Source organism: Cygnus olor, chromosome 7 (assembly GCF_009769625.2).
Source record: "Cygnus olor isolate bCygOlo1 chromosome 7, bCygOlo1.pri.v2, whole genome shotgun sequence".
Taxonomy (NCBI): domain Eukaryota; kingdom Metazoa; phylum Chordata; class Aves; order Anseriformes; family Anatidae; genus Cygnus; species Cygnus olor.
The window spans coordinates 708,684-728,058 of record NC_049175.1 but is presented as its reverse complement, the minus strand read 5'-3'; the positions used below and the strand labels follow the sequence as shown (position 1 = coordinate 728,058).

Sequence of the window (19,375 nt, the reverse complement as noted above, 5' to 3'; positions counted from 1 at the left end):
TCAGGTGTGTTCTGAAGAACTGTGGTATTAGCATTACTAGAACGGGGCTAGAGTAATGGTACAAATACTAGAGCAGTATTTGCAGAGCAATCAAGTGAGAGACATTTGGCTAAATATAGTTCCAGCTGTTGAACACAAATGCAGAAATCTTATCCATACAAAGGCCTGATAACTAGGCATAAATATTCACACTTTAGTTTGCATGTCCAACGTGGGAAGGTATTGTCCTGCTGCTTTTAGCACCATCTCCTTAACCATTTATGTTTTTAGTTTTGCTACAAGTAGTCTGCATAAACTGCGCTCTTCTGTCCAGGTAGATAGTCAGCGCTTCAGATCGCAGATAGAAGGGCTGTCTAAACAGCAGGAGCCTCTTTTTTTGGCTGGAAAACATGAAATGAATATTAGATGAGTGCTTGTAATATCGTGTACTTAAGTTTTAAGCATCAGCTATTGTTTAGGGCTAGACAGCTCTGTAACTTAGCAGGAAAAGAGCCTAATGAAATCCAATATTTGGAAACAGGAGATGGGTGAATTCAGACTTGGAACGGCAGCGCAGAGTTTTGACAGGAAGGGTAACTAATGCTTGGAGTAACTCCTGTGGATATATGGCTTTATTTATCACTTGAAGTCTTGAACATGAACTGTTCTGTTTTCTAAAGGATGTTTTAGGCAAGGTATGGAGATTGCTGGTGGAAGTTGTGTGGTTGGTGAGAAGCAGGAGCTGAGCTTATTGCCCCAGGCAGGGGATCCTGTGGTGGCTTGGGGTGTGCCACTGCACTCACCAGCCACACACCGGGCTTCTGCCTTCACTCCACAGGTGCCTTGCAGAAATCATCTTTGTGTTTTGGGGAGAGGGAGGAGAAACTATTAGCTTTGATCAGGCAGGGATCTGAACCTTGGTCTTCTCCTCATCCTTCTCCTGATGCAGTCAAGGAGAGCTGTGGTTGTGAGCCACTGCAGAACATGTCCTCAAGCCCAACCTTCGGCCCTACTGGACTGGCAATCTTTTTTTTTTTTTTTTTTTTACTGTTTCCTATTGTGAATAACTGCTGTCAGAGCAGAGAGAGAGAAGAAAAACTTCAATTCCCTGCTTATTGCTCAAGTATTTAGATACCGGGTTGTTTGCCCCAAGCACTGACTTGACTCTGCCACTGATGCCCGGAACGGGAGCGCAATGCCCATGCTGTGCCAAAGGCTCACCAGGTGATGCAGGGACTCTCCTGGGGCATGGGGGCTGTTTCGCAGGTCATGCGCTGGGGTGTGATGCAGTGTTGCCTGGGAGGGGTGATCCTGCAAAGCAGGCAAGAAGCCCAGCCCAGGCTGACCTTTTGCTGCAGGGCTGGCGCTGCCATGCTGGTGCTGCCGGGCTGGCGCGGCCGCGCGCCGAGGAGCGTGCTTTCTCTCTGCTAGCTGTGCTTGAATTGGCCTGTTTTGTTGCCCTGGAGACAGAACAGTGTGGTATGCTTTCCCCCGACCAGAAATAGTTTCCTGTACCTTGTGACCGGAGTGCTGTACTCCTCTTCTGGTCTGTGGCCAGGCTGTGCGGTGCTGGAGGGCCAGGGAGCGGGGTGCTGACCTCCTGTCACAAGTTGTGCTGCGCCTGCTGCCCATGATCGCTAGCCGCCCTGCCCGCTCCCCTCCCTCTGCAAGAGGGTGTAGGGTTGCAGGGGAGCAATTGCTCTTGATTTACATCTCCTGTGGCATTTTGATGGTTTTGTCATTTTGTTTGAGCCTCGCTCCCATCAGCTGTCCGTCCTGGCTGTCAGGACTCGGTGGCTGAGGAGCACGTGATAAGGTCTTACCTCTCCTTCCCCTTTTGCTCAGCTGTTTTTGCTGTCTGCTTCCCTGTGTCCTTGTGCTTGGGAACAGATTGCCAGCGAGTGTAACTGTGCACGAAGGCAACGTGATCTGGGTGGGCGAAGAATCCCCTCCTGTAGGGGTTCCAAGTAGAGCTGGGAGGGTAAGCGGGGAATTTGCAAGAGCCAGGCGTGTGCGCAGGTTACGAATAGCTCTTCTGAAACCGGGGTCCTGCTGCGAGAGCGTGGCCTGGGTGCAGAGCGCGCAGCGCAGCCTGCTACCTTGCAACTGTTTTGCAAAACTTGGTTTGTAAGATGCTGCTAAAAGGGGAGCCAAGGCCCTCCTGGCAATGCAGGCGAGGAAGCGCTGGCTCCCCAGGCCCTGGTGCACTGTGTGGATCCTCTCCAGGCTCTCCTGCCGCCTGCTACTTTGCTGGAGTGGTTCTGGCATGGAGCTGTAAAATATATGCAACAACAACAACAATTTCCAGAACTGAGAAGGAGAGATGAAAGGAGTAATTTACCTTCCCCCCTCCCTGAACAGCAGCAGATGAGGATGTAAGCACATCTCAGCCCATATAAAATATTAATTGGGACACTTTCTACAATTCAGCAGTGGGAAAGAAGACAGAAATCCTGCAGTGCCCTGGGCTGCTATTCCCAGTTCGGGAGAGGTGTTCTGAGCTGCGATCTGCCTTGGTCTCTCTCTTCTGCTCAGGGGGAAGAGAACAGTTGTTCAAAGCTTTTCTGTGCAGAGGGAAGGAAAGACCACACAGAGACCATGGAGCTGTGCAGGCTGTTCTCAGGCAGGGCAGTGCAGTGGGGCCTTGCTAATGTGGGTCTCCAGTGGGGATCCTGTAAGTCAGAGGATGCTGCGCTTCTACCAGGGATCTGCTGAGCAGCCCAAGCAGCCAAGGCCCTGCTTCCTCCTGAGGAAAAACTTGGGTGGCCCAGGGGATGCAGGGAAGGTTTGTTTTCAACCCTATGTGCTGAAGATCTGCTGGAGGAGAAATATCAAGATCAGGCAGCTTACTTTGTTGTTCTCTTTATCTGGTTGGGCTAGGAGGGTGGGCAGTCCTCTTTTCTTGCCTCTTTCTACACGTCTGCATTCCCAAAGGTTAAGAGTTCAGCAGTTTCTGGGGCTGCCCCAAATATTTCCCTCCCTCAGCTCCTTTCAGCAAAACTGTGCTTTAATGGAGTAAAAATCTCCTGTCTGAGCCTCAGCAGCTAACCAGCCTCTGTTCTTTGGCTGGGATGGGCAGAGTTGTCCTAGCTCCCTCTCTTTTCCTTGCCGTCATGCATATTACATTTCTTAGGAGGAGAAAGTATTTTCTGCTCTCCTTGATGTGTTTGTCTTTAATCCAGATGACTGTCCTGCTTAAAATGATACTGCCTTTGGGCTGGAATAGGCACATTTAGCATTTGGGCAGGACTTCTCGCCTGGAGATCTGGAAGTGCTGGGTCAGCATTTCCCCAGTGATGCGGGCCATGGGTGCTACAGGATGGTTACCTTTATGGCTCGTTGGAGCTGGCAGCAGTCCCTGCTTCGTGTGGCAGCCGTGTCTGAGCAGTAGCTGTGTATTTCTCCCTCCTGCTCTGCCTTTCTTCCCCACTGTTCCTCTGAGTTGGCAGCAGGTCCTTTTCCATTTCATGTTGGTTAGCTCTTCAGAGACTGTTCTCCTCCAGCTTTGGAGAAGGGGGTAAATCTCAGAAGAGATTTCACTGGGAGCGGCTTTGTGTGTTGGTGCGCCTGATGAAAGAGTGGCATCTTTGTGCTGCTGCTCACTTTGAATCCATGCAGGGATTATCAGTGTAGCACTAACTCTGTAGCAGGAGCAGAGGTCCTCTGCAGCCTCGAATGCAGGTGCCTGCACTGCCGTCGTCTGCAAGAGGTGTGAGGTTTTGGGAGATGGTTCCAGGAATTCCCAGTCTCACCCAGGCCTCCAGATGTCTGTTGGGTCACGGTGTTCCTTTCTTTGTTGAATATGAACAAGAATCGAGTTCAGAGTTGTGGAGCTGAATACCTTGTTTTTTATTCTTTCAGATCACCAGAAACTTGAACGTGAAGCTCGAATCTGCCGACTTCTGAAGCATCCAAATATTGGTAAACTTCTCTGGGTTCAGAGGGTCAGGGGTGAGACAGGAGTAGAGCGTCTCATGGAGCATGCAGTAAGAGAGCAGATAGATTCCAAATGTTCACCAGAGCTTGTCAAACGTGCCTGTTGGCATCACCTCAGTTTCTCTTTGACAAATTCTACATATGACCCTGTCCTGTTCCCTTAGCATTCAGTCCCAGCAGCACACCCAAGTGTGCTCTGTGTGTCCACTTCCCATGCAGAGCTGCTCCTTCTCTATAGGTGATGCATGATGTGGATAAAAAAAAAATAAAAAAATCAAGGGAATAGTTTTATCTTGAAATACAAGAAGGAAAAAATAAGACACATCTTCGAGCCAAGAATACAGTTTTTACTGAACTATAGAGAGAGGGCATGGATTTAATCTTGTTCCAAAGCACTACAGAATATTTTGCCTAAAGTTTTCTTTTAGTGACGTTTTACGTTGCTGGAAGTTACCTTGAGCAAGATATTTGCACCATTTATCGTCCCTTTTTTAGGCTCTGTAAGTAAAACCTGTAGGAGTCTAGCAAAGGTCTAATTTAACTTATTTTTTGGGGGGAAAACATTCAGATATACCAAGTTGCCACCTTCAACCAAACCACTGTTAAATGTTCCTGTGTGGGAAACCTGTAGTGCAGTTGGATGGTCTTCCTTTTGCTTATCTCTGTCACCATAGATAACTTCTTCAGGGCATCTGTGTGGTCTCCTCACTTCCAGCTTCCTAATCATATGCTCCTGTCCTCTAACGACATGGGTGAGGAAAGGTGCTTACAGCATACCACACAGACAAGTATCTTTAGGCTGTTCCATATGTGATGAAGAAGCAATTTCAACTAGGGTAGGACTTCCCAAAGTGCAAATCACCTTAGCGGCAGCTTTTCAGCAGAAAGCTTGTTGGATCTGAGTGCCAGACCTCCACAATTGCATGAGGAGAGGAGCAGTGAGCACCTTCTACAGTAATTTGCAGTGATGAATATACCAGCCAGTAAACTTATTGCTTGACAGTGTTTAGAATTACTAAAACTCATGCTACTAGCTAGCTACTGAGCTTCATTTGCCCCATAAGGCTCATTGCCCTTAGTTTAGTAGGTGATGTCACTTTTTATTTTGGCCTGGACTTAACTTTCATCATCTTTCCTTCTATTAGTTCTTACATCTTTTGTTGTCAGGCCTCTCACAGATTAAATGTTGTACCCAAGAGAATAACCATTTTTATGAGTAAACCCAACTGGAAACAGGAAACATGTCGCGTTCCTAGTTAATTCTACAGCTGGTTCTTCATCTGCAATGAGTAGTAATGCTTGTCTCCTGCTGTATTGTGGTTTGGAAGAGAGTTTGGGGGAATGTCAGTGGTTCTTGCATTTTCTGCAGAGCATTTTTTGTCTTCCTAGAAAGAACAGTTTTTATTTTAAGAGAAAAGAGACGAGTCATTCTAAACTCAATGGGTGGTTGCAAATAACAATAACGGAATTGTGTTTTATGCCTACAACACAGAGTTGAAGTGTGTTGAAAAAGACCTCAGGAAGTTGTATGGTCCATTCAGCAGTTCTGTGAAAAAAATTTATACCTAGTTCATTGAGGCATGTTTGCTCTTAAAACCATATAATAATAACACAACCTCTAGCGGCAATCTCTCAAATGTGTAATTCTTCTATCAGACGTTAGAAAAAACATACTTTGCTGCTGTCTTAGCTTGTTGTTTCTATTTCTATCCAGTGTATATGTAGAAAGTAGTTTTTCTTTAGCGTAACTATCTTTTACATATTTGAAGACTGTTATCATGTCTCTCTTTTAGCCTTTTTTCTTCAGACTAAACAAACCCAGTTCTTCCACTCTGCTCTCATACGTCATGTTTTTAGACCTCCAGTTCTGGTCTTTTTTTTTTCCCTCTCTCCTTTGGACTCTGTCCAGAGACTTCATATCTATCTTGAAATGGGATGCCCAAAACTGTACGTGGAAGTCTAAGGCCATGTTAGCAATAGCTATAGGGGAAAAATTGCTTCACCTGTCAGACCAAAGTTATTCTTGTTTTGGCAAGTTTCACAGGTGATGGATGTTTAAGCATATTGTTGATGCACATTTTTCTGACACATTATTGTCTCTGACTGCTTTCTGCAGAACTTCTGGCAAGCAAATCATTTTTCCATTTTGTACTTTTATAGATGAGGATTCCTATCAAAGTGGGTATTACATTTGTCCTTATTATAATATGAAAATAAAAGAAGTGTTTAAAAAAAACAAAACGCTGTGTGGGTTCTCCCCACATTTGTCAAGACCATTTTGACTTACTTTCTGATACTCAAATATGCTTGCAACTCCCACAGTAAAATAACTTTTAATAACGATGCTGTATATTGTGTCATGTAGATGGTTAATGAAGCTGTTGAATACTGTTGGACTCTGGACAAACTTTTCAAGATCTCACTTGATATGTTGTTCCAGTTTGACAGTAACAATTTTGAGTATGTCTTCTCAGTGACTTGTATCCAGAGCTAGCTTAGAATCACATACACACATTTTTTTCAAAATCACTTGTGGAAATAGCATGTAAGATGCTGTCAGAAGCCTTGTTGAAGTTCAGATAGTACATGCATTGTTGCTTCCATGTTCCTTGGACTTGTTATGCTGTCATAGAAGGAAATTGTGTTGTTCTGATATAGAGGTAGGTTTTTTCTGTGACTCGTATTGGCAGTTAGTAATCACCTAGTTACTGCAGTTCCCCATTGTAACATCTTCTGGATGAATACTTGCTGTGTTGCCTTGGTGTGAGCTGTGCCAGCAACACTGCACCAATGCTGAAGAATTATGCAGATTTTGCACTCACTTTAATGGGGAAATAAAGTTTTGTTGTTACCGTTTTTGTTGGAAACTGCATTGCAGCACGTCCTACTGTTCTGCAGTGACCCGAGCCTATAGTGGGTCCAGGGCAGAGGACTGCAAGTTACAGCCCTGCGAGGTGAGATGCCTTTCCTCCTCATTCTGCCCGCACATGGGATATAAAGCAAACCTGTTGAATTTGTTTCTCACCCATTTGCTCCAAGACAGTTGATTCTGGTGTGGTGATTCCAGGCTGCAACACACTGACTGTAGCACCCCTACTCTGATAAAATAAAGGTTTATTTGGGCAAAAGTAATAGTGGTATTTCCATTTGTTGTTGCTCTTTGTGAAATGACTGCTCTCTGAGTTATCCTCGCATGCCTTCATCAAACCTCAGCCCTAATTATAGGCTCTTGCTCTGTAATCGGGTGTTTTGCTTGTCTTTAGATGCACATTATGGTGAAGGTAATCACAGTGGAGTAATCCTTCAAAGAGCTTAGTGTTGCAGCTTGGTTATTCCTTGATCCAGCGAGCGTTTCTGTCTCTGGACAGAAGAAAGTTGACCCGAGACCATTCTCTGACTTCCAAAGATGTTTGGGATCCATACCGTGTTCTCACTGGGAGCCATCTATCTGAAAGTGCCATTATGAGTGGTCACATCAGACTTGGTTTCAGTAGAGGAAGGACTTCCCTAACTTTCAAAAAAACTTGTGTTTTCAATACGCCTGACAGCTTCCTAGAGTATTTAGTGTTCAGGTTCAGAGAAACCATTTGCCAGACATGCTCACCAAATACAGCAGAATTGGACAGATCAGCGATCTGTTTTAAAGGGAAGATGAATGCACCAGTTACCAAGGATACAGGAGCCTCAGAACGAGGCAGAAAGCAGCACTGAAACCTCTGTGTCCATAAGCAGACAAAATGCTTGTGGAAGTCAGCAGCAAGAGTCGTGGCTCCACAGGGAATTCCGCTTCACCATGAGCAACTTGGTGTTTTAGTGGTTCATGTACCTGTACATCTTGCAGGCATTTGACATGGATGTAATTGGGAACATACAGAATTGAAGGGAATGATATGGCACTTTCTGCCCTTGGTCCCCACTTTGCAGGAAAGAAGCAGGTTTCTGTAAGCAGGCTCATAGCTCGGCCCCTTCATTTGCAGGTGTTTTCCCAGTTGTGCCACTGCAGCTTGTGCAATAGCCAAGATAAAATAAACTTCACCACTGCTTTCTTCTTGTTGTAGAGCTAAGCTTGCAGTGTTTTGAATATCATCTCTTGCTTACTTTTGGTCTTCTGCTTAGTTGTAAACTTTATTTCAATCAGCCTATGTGTTAGATTTAAGTCGTGTAATGCAGCCACTACCTAGGGATTCTCTGGTGGAGAATTCAGTTTTTTCCCTTGTTACCCATCAAATACCAGAGCAGCGGCAGAGCTGGGAACCCCAGTATCTTCCTGCCCAGATGTGAAGCGTGCAGTGCTCTCCTGTTCTAGGACTCTCAAAGCAATGACAATGCAAAATTTGATAATAATTCTTATAGTTCTGAAAACTCTTCTCTAGCATTCCTGTGTTTGTCCACTGTGTTTTTAGGTGTTCCCCTTCTCGTCTTAAAATCTCTTCATTATGCTAGTCTAAATATGTTCCTCCTCTTTGGACCTGTCACCAGATGATCTGTCCTCTTTCTTGGATATTTTTAACCCAGTTGCACAGAAGTAGCTCTTGAACATCTTTTGTTCATAGCTCAAACTGAGCACTTCATTATTTTTACCTTCTTCAAGTCAGTTATTGTGTCCCAGCTTATTGCAGCCTTTGCTGTGAGAAACTGCATGCACTTAAGTCTAGAATAACAAAAATATATTCTAAGAGGGGCTGATAGTAGCCAAGTGACAGAGCCAAATTCTGTTTCTGATTTTTGCCTCCATATCCTTTTCTGAATTGCCTTAGAGTTAATTTCTTTGAGGGAATTTATAGCAGTAGTGAAACGCTGTTTCAACATCTATCAGAATTATTGCTTTTTCAGGTTTTTCCTACTTTGGAGCTTTTCTCTAAAATACACTTGCAGTTGAATTCTTGTAATTTTAACTTCTATCTTCTGGCTTCTTAAATAATGAACTGTGATTTTGGATAATTCCTTATTTAATGTAGGGAGAAAATGGTACAGAAATCTCGTGTGGATTAGCAGACTCTATTTTGACCCAGTTCAGTTTTATTTCCTTTAACAAGTGGTCCGTCCTCCTAGTACCTGTGTCTTGTGGGAGTGATTTTAATGGATATTTATTCAAAAAAAAAAAAAAAAAAAGCTTCCAGTTTTACAGTCCCTGTGTGCTTAAGTGATGGCTATGATCAAGGTGTAAGTTTCTGTAAGGACCAGGAAAGATTTGGTGCTTCTGTCTGCAGCTCCTTGGAGAATCCCCCAACACTCAGAACTAACCTGGGTAGGAAATGGGGTGCATGGCATGCCGAGCCAGCGCCAGCCTTGGTTTTGCTGGCCTAGTGGTGTCAGCCACCACCAAGGTTCCCTCATTCCTCAGTTGCTCATCATGAGAAACTCCTCTTGCTGAGCAGGCCCTCACTTTTCCCCACCTCTTGGTGTTTTCCTATCACCTTTTTTTAACAAGAGATTTGAATTGCTTCCTAAGTGAGCAAGAAAAAAAACCGTAGGCTGTGGTTTGCTGTAAACAGCAGATTTCCTTGTTTTCATTTGGCTGCAGACATCCAGGCTGCCTTTGCAAGTGGTACAGAAAGGATGCCATGCCCACAGAGTAGCTGAAATGTCGGGCATTCCCCAGTGGTTTGGCTGCACTTGCTCCCTTGTGGCAGCTCGGTGGTTTCCAGGTGGGATGCCCCCAGACCTGGCCAGCTGTGTCAAACTGCTGCCTGCGATCTCTGTCGCTGGGGGCTGCTTTTCTCAGGTGAAACCTGTGTGGAGAGTGGGAATGGTGGAGGGGAAGAGGCCTTGTGGCAGGAGTTACGGTTTGTGGCTTTCTTAGCTGTTGAGCTAAGGAGCATAGGTCAAGCCAAGGTGTTCTTGGCTTGGCACCTTTATGTTGCTCTCCTTCTGTGAGCTGCAGGTTGTCATTTACTACCCACCTGGCTGCGAGGAGGCTCTGCAAAACTCCAGGCAGTCCAGCTTCTTATTTTTCCTCCTTCCTTCTATTTCTTTCACTAGCTATTGCTTATTTACCCTTTTTCTCCTTTCTGTATTCTCTGCTTGTAGTTTTTCCTGTAGTTTGTAAGAAGCGTTTCTCCATAATCCTGCTCAGTTTGGGGCTGGAGTGACACTTGCGTTTTCTTCCTTGCCGGGGAAGTGTTTATTCTGTATGTCTGTGTGGTCTGTGCTAGTGAGATGTTTGGGTTGCATTATTCATCTCTCTAGCTGGGAGATTTAGCTGTACTCGAGCAATTCCTTAAAAAAAAAAAAAAAAATCAAGTGGGATGACAGCCAGACTCATTGGGCTTAAACTCAACAATACTGCAGAAGGCAGAGGAGGAGGATTCCCCTACTGTTTTTTCCCCTGGCTGAAATAGCACCGAGGCAAGGGAAGGACCCTCCCTTGGGGCTGCCCCTGCTCGAGCACCAAACAGGTGCTCCCCACAGGCTGGTTCGTCCTGATGATGGAAATGTGAGTAGCAGAGCTGCAGAGCCTTGTGATGGACCTAAAATTTGTCGTGGTTTGTTTTTTAAAACATTTATTCTAATGAAGTGGATGTTCTCTGTGTATTTTCTTTGAGATACCACTGAAGTTGGCTTGTTGTTGTTACTCGATTTTATTTTAGAAAATGCTCCAGTATAGTATTTGTGGTTATCAAAATGCTTTGCTTATCTGGTAGGTGGATAATCGGAAATTAATAACAACAGCTCTGGATGGCCATGATTGCCCTGTTATCAGGAGAGTACGAAATAGTCCTGCTAACACACTCCTTTGGCTCATGTAATGTTTGAGTAGGGCATAGTGAATGTTATGGATCATGTACTGAACTTCAGCCTCTCAGTACAGGCATTGCAAAATGAAAAAAAAAATAACATTTAGTTGGCAGTGAAATGTTTAAAGGCGCTTTGAATGTGTTTTGTTTTTCTACTTTTACTTTTTATCTCTGCAGAAGGATGGGCTTCTCAGCAGGAAAGATACTTTTCTCCCTACAGCTTCTGTCCATGCTGTGGATTGCTGTGCACCCCCAGGAAGGGCACTGTCTCGACCTTATTATTTAGGATCAGAGCGTTAAAAAGGTTTCAGCGAGAACAGTGTGAAAGAAAAAAAAAATAGTGTGTGTGGCATTTCATGTTCCCACAGGACTGTTCCTTGTCTTTCCTCGCAGAGTCTTCAGCAGCCTGGTTCTGCCTGAACGGAGCAGCGTTAACAAGCCGTTCTTCTCTTCCATTTCCCAAAGCTTTAAAACTGCAATTGGGGTGAAATGCTGTGGGCCTGGGGAGTTAGCAGCAAGCTGGTATATATCCAGCATCCTCTAACTGCTCTGTGGCAGATTCAGAGGGAGGAAGAAGGAATCTGTGATCCTGAGGGAGTGGTTAACAGCAGCATGCTCTGTCCTGTTAGCTAACTGTCCTGCTGCTGTTAGTTACTGCTGCAACAAAGCTGGTCATTAGCTGCTGGAACAGATGATTTCTAGAGGATTATTTGCATTACACAATCTAATGCTCTTTAATAGCAAATTTTTAATTAAAAGGAGAGTCCTTTTGGAAGCAGCCTGAGCAGCTGCAGCTGAATTCCATGTGTTTAATGTAATTAGAGCAACAGCTGGGGTGGGAGCTGAGCACCCAGCTCTCAGGCAGCCGCAGGTTGGTGGTCACTCCTCACGGGATGGCTGTCTGGAGTGATGCGAGCCGTGCGGGAAGCGAACGAGCACGCGGCCAGGCTCAGGGGCGGTGGGGCAGTTCCCAGCCCGGCTCACCGACTGGTGAGCAGCTGGGGCACTGGGGTGTGGGTGGCAGCCATCTGCGGCAGCTCGCTCGTCACTTGTGTTGCCACAGACGGTGGCACTCCGTTTGCAGCCTGCCGGGTCGTGTGGATTTGTATCTGTAGTTGCAGCATCTCCTGGCACAAGGGAGAAGATCTTTGAAAGAGGGCATCAGGCAGCTTTTAGCCTCCAATTTTTGCTACTGCCATGCTCTGTCTTTTTGAAATATGCCCCTTCTGGTATCTTTCTTCCTCCCTTTCTCTGTGATACAGGCAAATGTCTGGCTGGAAACTGCTGCGAAGTGAAGCTGCGGCTGTTTCTAATGAGTGGCTGACCTAATAACATCCTTCAGTCCAGAAGATCCCAGAGCACTTTCAAGTTTGCACTGCTAAGGCCATGTGAAAGAGTTAGAGCATTGCAATTACCATGGCCCAGGAGACAACCAGAAATCTCTGTTGCCTTGTATTGGCTCTGCTGCAGGTACTGCAACAAAGGCAACTTAATTTGAGAGCCCCTTAGTTTGCGAGCTGTTAAATAATAACAGCACAGTCTTTGGTGGTGCAGAGGTGGTTGGCCAATAGTGTGCTGTATTTTCTGATAACATCCAAATGCTTTACACTCTAGGATCACTAGTGAACCTAGATTTAGCTTCCAAAGTCAAGGTATCCTATCCAGGAGTGTTGTCCTTAAGAACAGGCAAAGACCGTTGGTATATAGGAGCAAGCGTGTTTCAGCCCACATTGCCTTTTCCTAAGCAGAGATGAACAATTGTGAAGAAAACAGGAATCACCCTGTGAAACTATTTTTCTCCTTGTATTTTTGCCTTGTGCTGCAACTTGGGTAACTGCTTTGCTTGCAGAGTTTACTTGCAGCAGGTTGCCAGAAACCACGGTGCCCAAGGAAAGCCAGCCTGCCCCTGTGGCAGGCCGAGCCTCTGGCAACCCCACTGCATCCCTTGCTGGGGTCTGAACGTGGCTTGTGGGGGAGCGCTCGTCCTGGGGGCTGGGGAGGCAGGCCCGAGCTGGCCTGCTGTTCTGGAGAGGAGAGTAAATGGTGATCATATTCAGCACACCAGGCAGAGCAAAGGGAAGATCTGGGTCACATGAAGGCTAGCCATAATCTGATTGTGACCCTGATGTGAATTGGCCTTTGAAAGGTGACCCTTTAAAAATAAGATGCCAGTTGCCTTTCAATGTATTCTTATATTCCTGTTGTTTAGGTGAACCTCTATAAAAACTGAAAGCTGTCTTCTGATTTCTTCATGATTTGCTTCAACTTTTGCATTCGCTGTCTTGCTTTGCGTGACTCAGCAGCGAATTGCGCTGGCTGTTAGGCTGGCACAGTTTGTTTTCAGGGAGCCTTTCCTCCTATCATCAGGTGCTTTGCATCATGCTGGGGCTTCAGGGAGCTGCGGCTGCCTGTACAGGGTCACTTAATTCAGGAAGGGATTGCAAAACATGGTATGACTGTTTCTCACTAAAATGCTTTGTTTTCTGTAGCTAATAGTATTGCTTATTGATGTTTTTTTTAAGTGTACGTGCATGAGGCTATTGAAGTACTTTAAAAATCAGCTTGAAGTTTTGTTCTCAAGGCAAGATTTCCAGGGAGACCCTGAAGAAGGGGCAGAGAAAAAGTAATATTCACAGCATGTGCTCTTAGAAAGTGCTTGAACTCCTGGTGCCCAGCTGCTGGGAGGGAGGTTCAGTGAGCGTAGCTTGTCTCCCTGAGCCACTCACTGTGGTATCAGGCTCTTTGAAATGCTCTGGGTTGCATTAGGGTGTCAGACCCACACACAAGGCAGAGAGAATGATTTGCATAGCTTATATCGGGCAGGGTTGAAGATGTGGGTTTCTGAGAAAGGGGATGGCTTGGTTTCCCAGTTTTTCTGTTGTTAGTTACTTTTTCCAAGAAGCCAGCTTTGTGGGTGATACTTTCTGTACTGGTAGTACCAGTTCACGTAGGATGAGAGCTGTATAGTTTGCTTGTGTTGAGTCTGGAGAGGAGACAGAAAATGAAGCTCAAACCAGTCAGCTAGGCGTGCAGTGATGCGTGGCAGCTCTTCAACAGTGCAGCTACAGGTGTGCGTTTAAAGGAGGGGCAGTTTTAGGCAGCATTCTATCGTTACACAGGTGGAGTACCACTCTGGTACCAGCCTCAGGACTGTATCTGAAGAAAGTTTTGTGTCCTGCTAAAAAACCTTGAGTTGTCAAGATACCGTACTGAAATCTCTGCTTACTCAGAATGTATGTGCTTCTTGGAGATACCATCCAAGTGGTGATTGCTGCTTTCTACTGACTGACAGGCCCTTAGTCCCTGCTGGGATGGTTGCAGAAGATGTTTCTACCTAAGTCTGTAACTGATTCTGCTCCTTTGCTTAGCAGCTGTCCTGGCATTGCTTTCTAGTACTGTGGTTTTTATTTATCATTTCTGAAGTTATGTGTAAGACTTTAGTCTTACAGAGTTAATAATGTGCTTGGGGACTGTACAAGCCCTCTGTGCTTGGTGCAGATAGGGCTTATTTCTGTGCTCTAACTAAAACCTTGGGCAAAGTCTTTCACCATATCCTGTAACTGATTTAGAGCCTCGTTGTCTGACTTGCTTCTGTTTTCTTTCTTACCTTCTGCTTGTTTGTGCCTGCTAACCTGCATAGTAAGTGCTCTTTCTTCCACCAGAGACCTTTGACATGGGAACAGTCATAAGGTGACCCCGAGTGTGTGTGGTGTTGGCAGGGGCTGATCTTCTACATTTGTAAGAATTCCTGTGGTAACAATGTTAGGCTGGGAAGGAAGCATGGTTTGAATTGCTGCTTCTGGGCAGCAGAATCAGCTAATAGAAATAATCTGTCTCATCCTCTGGTGAATAGGGTGAGGTCAGGTTCCTTTGGCAAGTACTGGGCTCCTTTGTAGTTTGGTTGCCTCTTGGGAGCCCCCGTGTTTCTGTTGTGCAACTTCCCTGTTGCTGGGACTCAAGGCTTTATGCGGAGTGTGTGTTTGTCAGGCCTGCTGTGCTAGGCATAGACATCCCTGCTCCCTGACGAGAGTGAGAGAAGGGGTCTGGGATATTTCTGAGGAAAAGGATAGCTGGGTTAGGTTTTGTTTATTTTTGGTTAATCATTTTTTCTTATGGATAGTTGGTTTTCATGGCTAGTGTGGAAAGGCACCATGTGCTCTTGCTGTGCCCCCACCAGGTATTGCTTTTGTCTCTTCCCATCAGCACTGGTGTGTAGCAGGTGTGGGCTGTGAGTGAAAGTCACAAGAGTTTTAGTATGTTCAGGCTTGTCTTAATCTTTCTCTACTCCCCTCATTGCCACCCCCTTCCACGCTTAAAGCCTGGTGTTTTGAGCTGCTGTTAATTATTCCTCTGCAGGGTGGTGGTGCCCGCTGCCATCTTTCCTATTGCTCTTCTTGTTTCCATTACTCCCCAAGCTTTGTTACCTCAGCACATTAAATCCTGGCAGATTTTGTTCAGCAAAATCTGGGCGGTGGCGAGGAAGCAGCTCCCTTGTTAAGTTAATGGCCGCCTCCTGCCCCCAAGGCCTGCGCTCTTCTTCTGCGGTGCGGCCTTAGGGTGATGTACAGCCTTGGTACTGAGGAGCCAATAAATACAATTCTCCGTCGTCCTATCATGGTTCCAAACCTAACTACACAAACAGCGTCTGACTGACCTTGAAGGCTCTTTCTGCTGCCTCTGCCAGTCTTTGCCAGCTGAGTTGCTACTTCCTTCCTTTTTCAGAATTTGTCTGACAAAATCAGTTTCTTCAGGACAAAGAAGTAACGCCAATCAGCTCGTTTGTGTTTTATTTTCTGATGTAACTTGCTGTCTGCGTCTGTGTCAAAGCTGATAGCTCACTATTTCTCCCTCCTACCTGCAGACGTGCTTGCTGCTCCTCGTTCCTGGCCCCTGCTCTCAGCCTGCTGGCGGCTGCCCTCCTCCTCTGTCAGGGTTTTGTCTGTGCTGCCTCCCGCCGGACTCACCATTTCTGGCAGCACTTTGCTGACCTTTCAGGTGCCAGAGGGAGGAAAACACTTTCTTGCATGCCAAGCATCACCTGACGTGACCTTATTAGCACATTCAGCTTTCCTTGAAGTTTCACTATCTGTTCCGTACTCCCTTTTCATAGTGTTCCTTCACAGACTTTTGACCGTGTCCTGGGCCTTAGCTCTTGCTTATGTGGCTGTCTCATGCATACATATCAAATAGTCTTGTGCATTGCAGTGAAAACCTCATGGCATTGGGGTGAAAACCTACCCTGCGCTGGAAATCCAAGTGCTTGTTTCAGCCACATTCCGTCTTGTTCCCTGTCTTGAATGGCCATCTTTCCTCCTAGGAAGGATCCTTCTACTCTGTAGCTTTGTAATGCCGCCTCTGCCAGATTCTGCCAAGTGCTCAGGAGGCGAGTTTGTGTGCAAACACAAAGCTCAGTTGCGAAGAAGTTATTACAAAGTAGACTAAAACTGCTTATATGGTAGAGATGTTTATTTTAGTTATCTGTTTTGCTGAGAATTATTTAAGGAACTTAATTCTTAAAGGTACTGTCTCTGTTTTCATGCTGTGGGAGCAGTTGTACCTGAAACACCTGCTGTACTGTTCTCTAACTGTACGTGCTTGTTCTCAGTATTATGCCCCGTGGAATACTCCTCCCAAACCCCTACGCTTAGATGAAAAAGAAATGCTGAGAAGAGGAACTTGGTCAAGGGACCAGTAGAGAGTTTGCAGATTAAGGCTGGGAAAAACAGGAGCATACAGAAAAGGAGAATAAGGAAAGCAGGACCTTCTTTTAGGGAAGGTACTGGAAGTGGTCTCTGCACTCCTGTGCTATGCTCAGTTCATGTGTGTTTGTGTGCATGTGGAAGGATGCCTTTGCAAAGGAGAGTTGCAAAGAGGATTAAAGGAGAGTGCTGAGAACATTTGCAAAAGCTTTTCCTTATGAGATAGGAGCCTGTGCCAAGTGCTGGTTTGAAACGGTCCCAAGATGGTGCTGGTAGCAGACGTCACAGGCCGTAAGAGGTGCAGGCTGACCTCTTGATGCTGGCAGAGAGATAATCATCGTGTTGGGGAAAGCCAGGACAGGTCACCTGTGTTTTATGTGGGAAAGAAGGGAAGACAAGGAAGGGATGCAAGGTACCATCAAAGCAACAGAGCACGATACACATCTTTTTCTTGTACAGATGAGAACAGTGATATGCTTCTGTCAATAGTCAATTACAGGGTGTTGCAGGGGCTGAGACCCAGCCTAGGCTCAGCTAGTTGTGTGAATCGATAGGGAAATCCTGTAGATGGAGTCATGTAAGTAACTCCTGTCCTAGGCGGGGAGTTGTGCTTTAGGGATAGAGTCAAATAGGATTGCTTGCTCAGGAGTCTGATGGGCAGGGCAAACAGTGATGTTTTCCAGCAGGGGAGAAAAAAAAAAGGAGGGGGGGTTAGCAATATGAAATTAAGAGCTCAGTTTTTCCTCTTGGGTTGGAATTAGTACCTGGAATTAGGCTAGAATAAGTCTAAAAACATCAAAGAAAGTGAGGTTTTGATTCAGACAGGAGGAAATAACACTGGAGGAGAAATGCGTCTCTGCTGGCTGCATAGATGCAATTATTATTGTTATTGTCTGCTTGTAACATGATGGAAGGAGGATAGAGCCCAAGAGCCCTCACAGTACCCAGGGACAGCAGCCCATCACAGGGGCAGCTCCTTCCTGGTGGTGAAGGGGGCAAGCAAGGGGAAAAGGTAGAGGTTAATTTAGGGAATGGGAACCAGAACTAGGAAGGGACGGGTAAGGAACCTGAGGGGGGTTGACATTTTAAGAAGGGGATTGTGATCAGATACGTCCGTGGTAACAAATGCATCGAAAAAAACAGAAGGAAGAGGGTCTAAATTTTGGGTAAGGGTTTGGAGTGTAAGTCAGAATAAAGTCAGGAAAAGGAAGTAAAGGGGAGGTGCTGGATTCATTGAGCTTTGCGGATGAAAGGCAGAAGGGAGATGGACAGCACTGACATGCAGCTAGGGTTGGAAATGTATTTTGGTTCTGCTGGCATCTCTTTCTTTTTGGATTTTTTCTGTTTGGAGATTCTGAAAAGGAGCTGGGGAAATAAGAATGGGTGGGGAGAGACTGCAAAATACGTGCATGGAGGAAAGAGTGGGTAGATGTGAAACGAAGGATCTGAAGCGTTAAAATGCCTTTGACCATTCGCTCTTCTGAGTTTGTTTTGATGCTGGGAAGGGGTGGGTGTATGTGAAGGACACCCATCTGTTCCTTTGAGATAACAGAAGGAAATAGGTCACTAAGTGAGCACACAAAGTGAAGGACAGGGAGGATTAATAGACTGATTGGGTTGAGGGAGAACTTAGTTCTGTGGCTAGGTTTGATTTGTGAAGTGTCATATTCGCTACATGCTCAGTACATCTCCATTTCTTGGTTGTGTTTTTGCAGTTCGGCTCCATGACAGTATTTCAGAAGAAGGTTTCCATTACCTCGTCTTTGATCTGTAAGTGTCTTTCTTTGGCTTTGATGCTTCATCAACGACACAGACATGCAGATGGTTGACTAAGAGTGGAATAAAAAGCACCTGAATTAATATAATTCTCCTTTTCTCCTCCATGACCTTCACGTAACTAGTCCACTTGACAAAAATCCATTTCCTGTGTGGCAGAGGAAAAAAAAAAGCTCCTGGCAGCAGGTGCAAGTGTGGGATGGCAAGGGGCAGCTATCCTGTGCAGAGTGGCTACTTGTGACCCTGAGGCAGTCTGCAGGGATCAGAGGAGGAGGACTCTGCACCAGCTTGGTGTTAAGAGCCCTATAGAAAGGCATGGGCAATTTGGGTGCAGTGCATCCTCAGTGCCCTGTACACTGCTGGTGCAATGATGGCCCGGGGGTCACATGGATGTGCCACTGCTGGCTGTGGAGCTCTGCTCTGGTTCCCCAGTGCCACGGGTTGCTGCAGAGGCTGCTCGGGGCTGGCTGCAGCAGGGCTCCTGGGAAAAGGGCACGGGCAGGGAGGCAGCGTACATCCCATGCAGCCTCCTAGCCAGCCACAGCCAGGCTCTGTAACGTCCCTTCTTTTACACTGCAGGGTTACTGGTGGGGAGCTCTTTGAAGATATCGTTGCCAGAGAATACTACAGTGAAGCAGATGCCAGGTAAGACTGTTTCCAGACCCTTCTGTGCGTGTGCCATGTGTGCTGGCAAGCGGGATGAATTTCCTGACTGCTGTTGTGCATTACTTTGTTCTGAAACTCTTGCTCCCTGTCTGGAAAAAGCAATTCCTCTTTCTGCCATTAGCATAAACTATTGTCACCGGTCAGCCTGACTCACTGCAGCCCTCACCCTTGCTGCCTGCAGATGCTGCTGTCTCGGTGTGCTCTTTGCTGGGAGACCTGTTGCTAGCGGCTTTGTCTGCCTCTGACCTTTCTGGTCCTGGTGACAGTGTGTCCTTAGCGAGCAAATGCAGCGCAGAGCTGTCCTCTGGCTGTGTGAGAGCAGTGGCTGCTTGGCCTCTGCCTTCCCATGGCAAAGCTTCCAGTGATGTGCCACTGCTTTTGGGCAGAGCCGTTTAATTTGTCTGCGTCTAGGTAATGGTTTGTGGGGTGGGAGGGGAAAGAAGGCTTTGAAGGCTACGGTTCTGTGAGAGCCCTCTGATGGTAAGCTGATTGTTGCAGTGAAAAAAGGCATAATACATGCCTTTCTTTTTCAATATTAAAAAGATTTTAAGCTGTGCCCTTCTTTTTCTGAGTGTTCCCCCT

At 46.1% G+C, this 19,375-nt stretch overlaps 1 protein-coding gene across 18 annotated transcripts in view; it reads left to right on the top strand.

The window, feature by feature from the left end:
* The window catches only part of CAMK2G (calcium/calmodulin dependent protein kinase II gamma), a 114,644-nt gene that overhangs the window by 46,308 nt on the left and 48,961 nt on the right, over positions 1–19,375 (top strand). For all 18 annotated transcript variants that reach the window (XM_040564486.1, XM_040564483.1, XM_040564488.1 and 15 more), the window contains exons 3-5: positions 3,841–3,900; positions 18,067–18,121; positions 18,707–18,772. In XM_040564486.1, the coding sequence (XP_040420420.1) occupies positions 3,841–3,900; positions 18,067–18,121; positions 18,707–18,772 (181 nt within the window). The remainder of the gene's footprint in view (positions 1–3,840; positions 3,901–18,066; positions 18,122–18,706; positions 18,773–19,375) is intronic.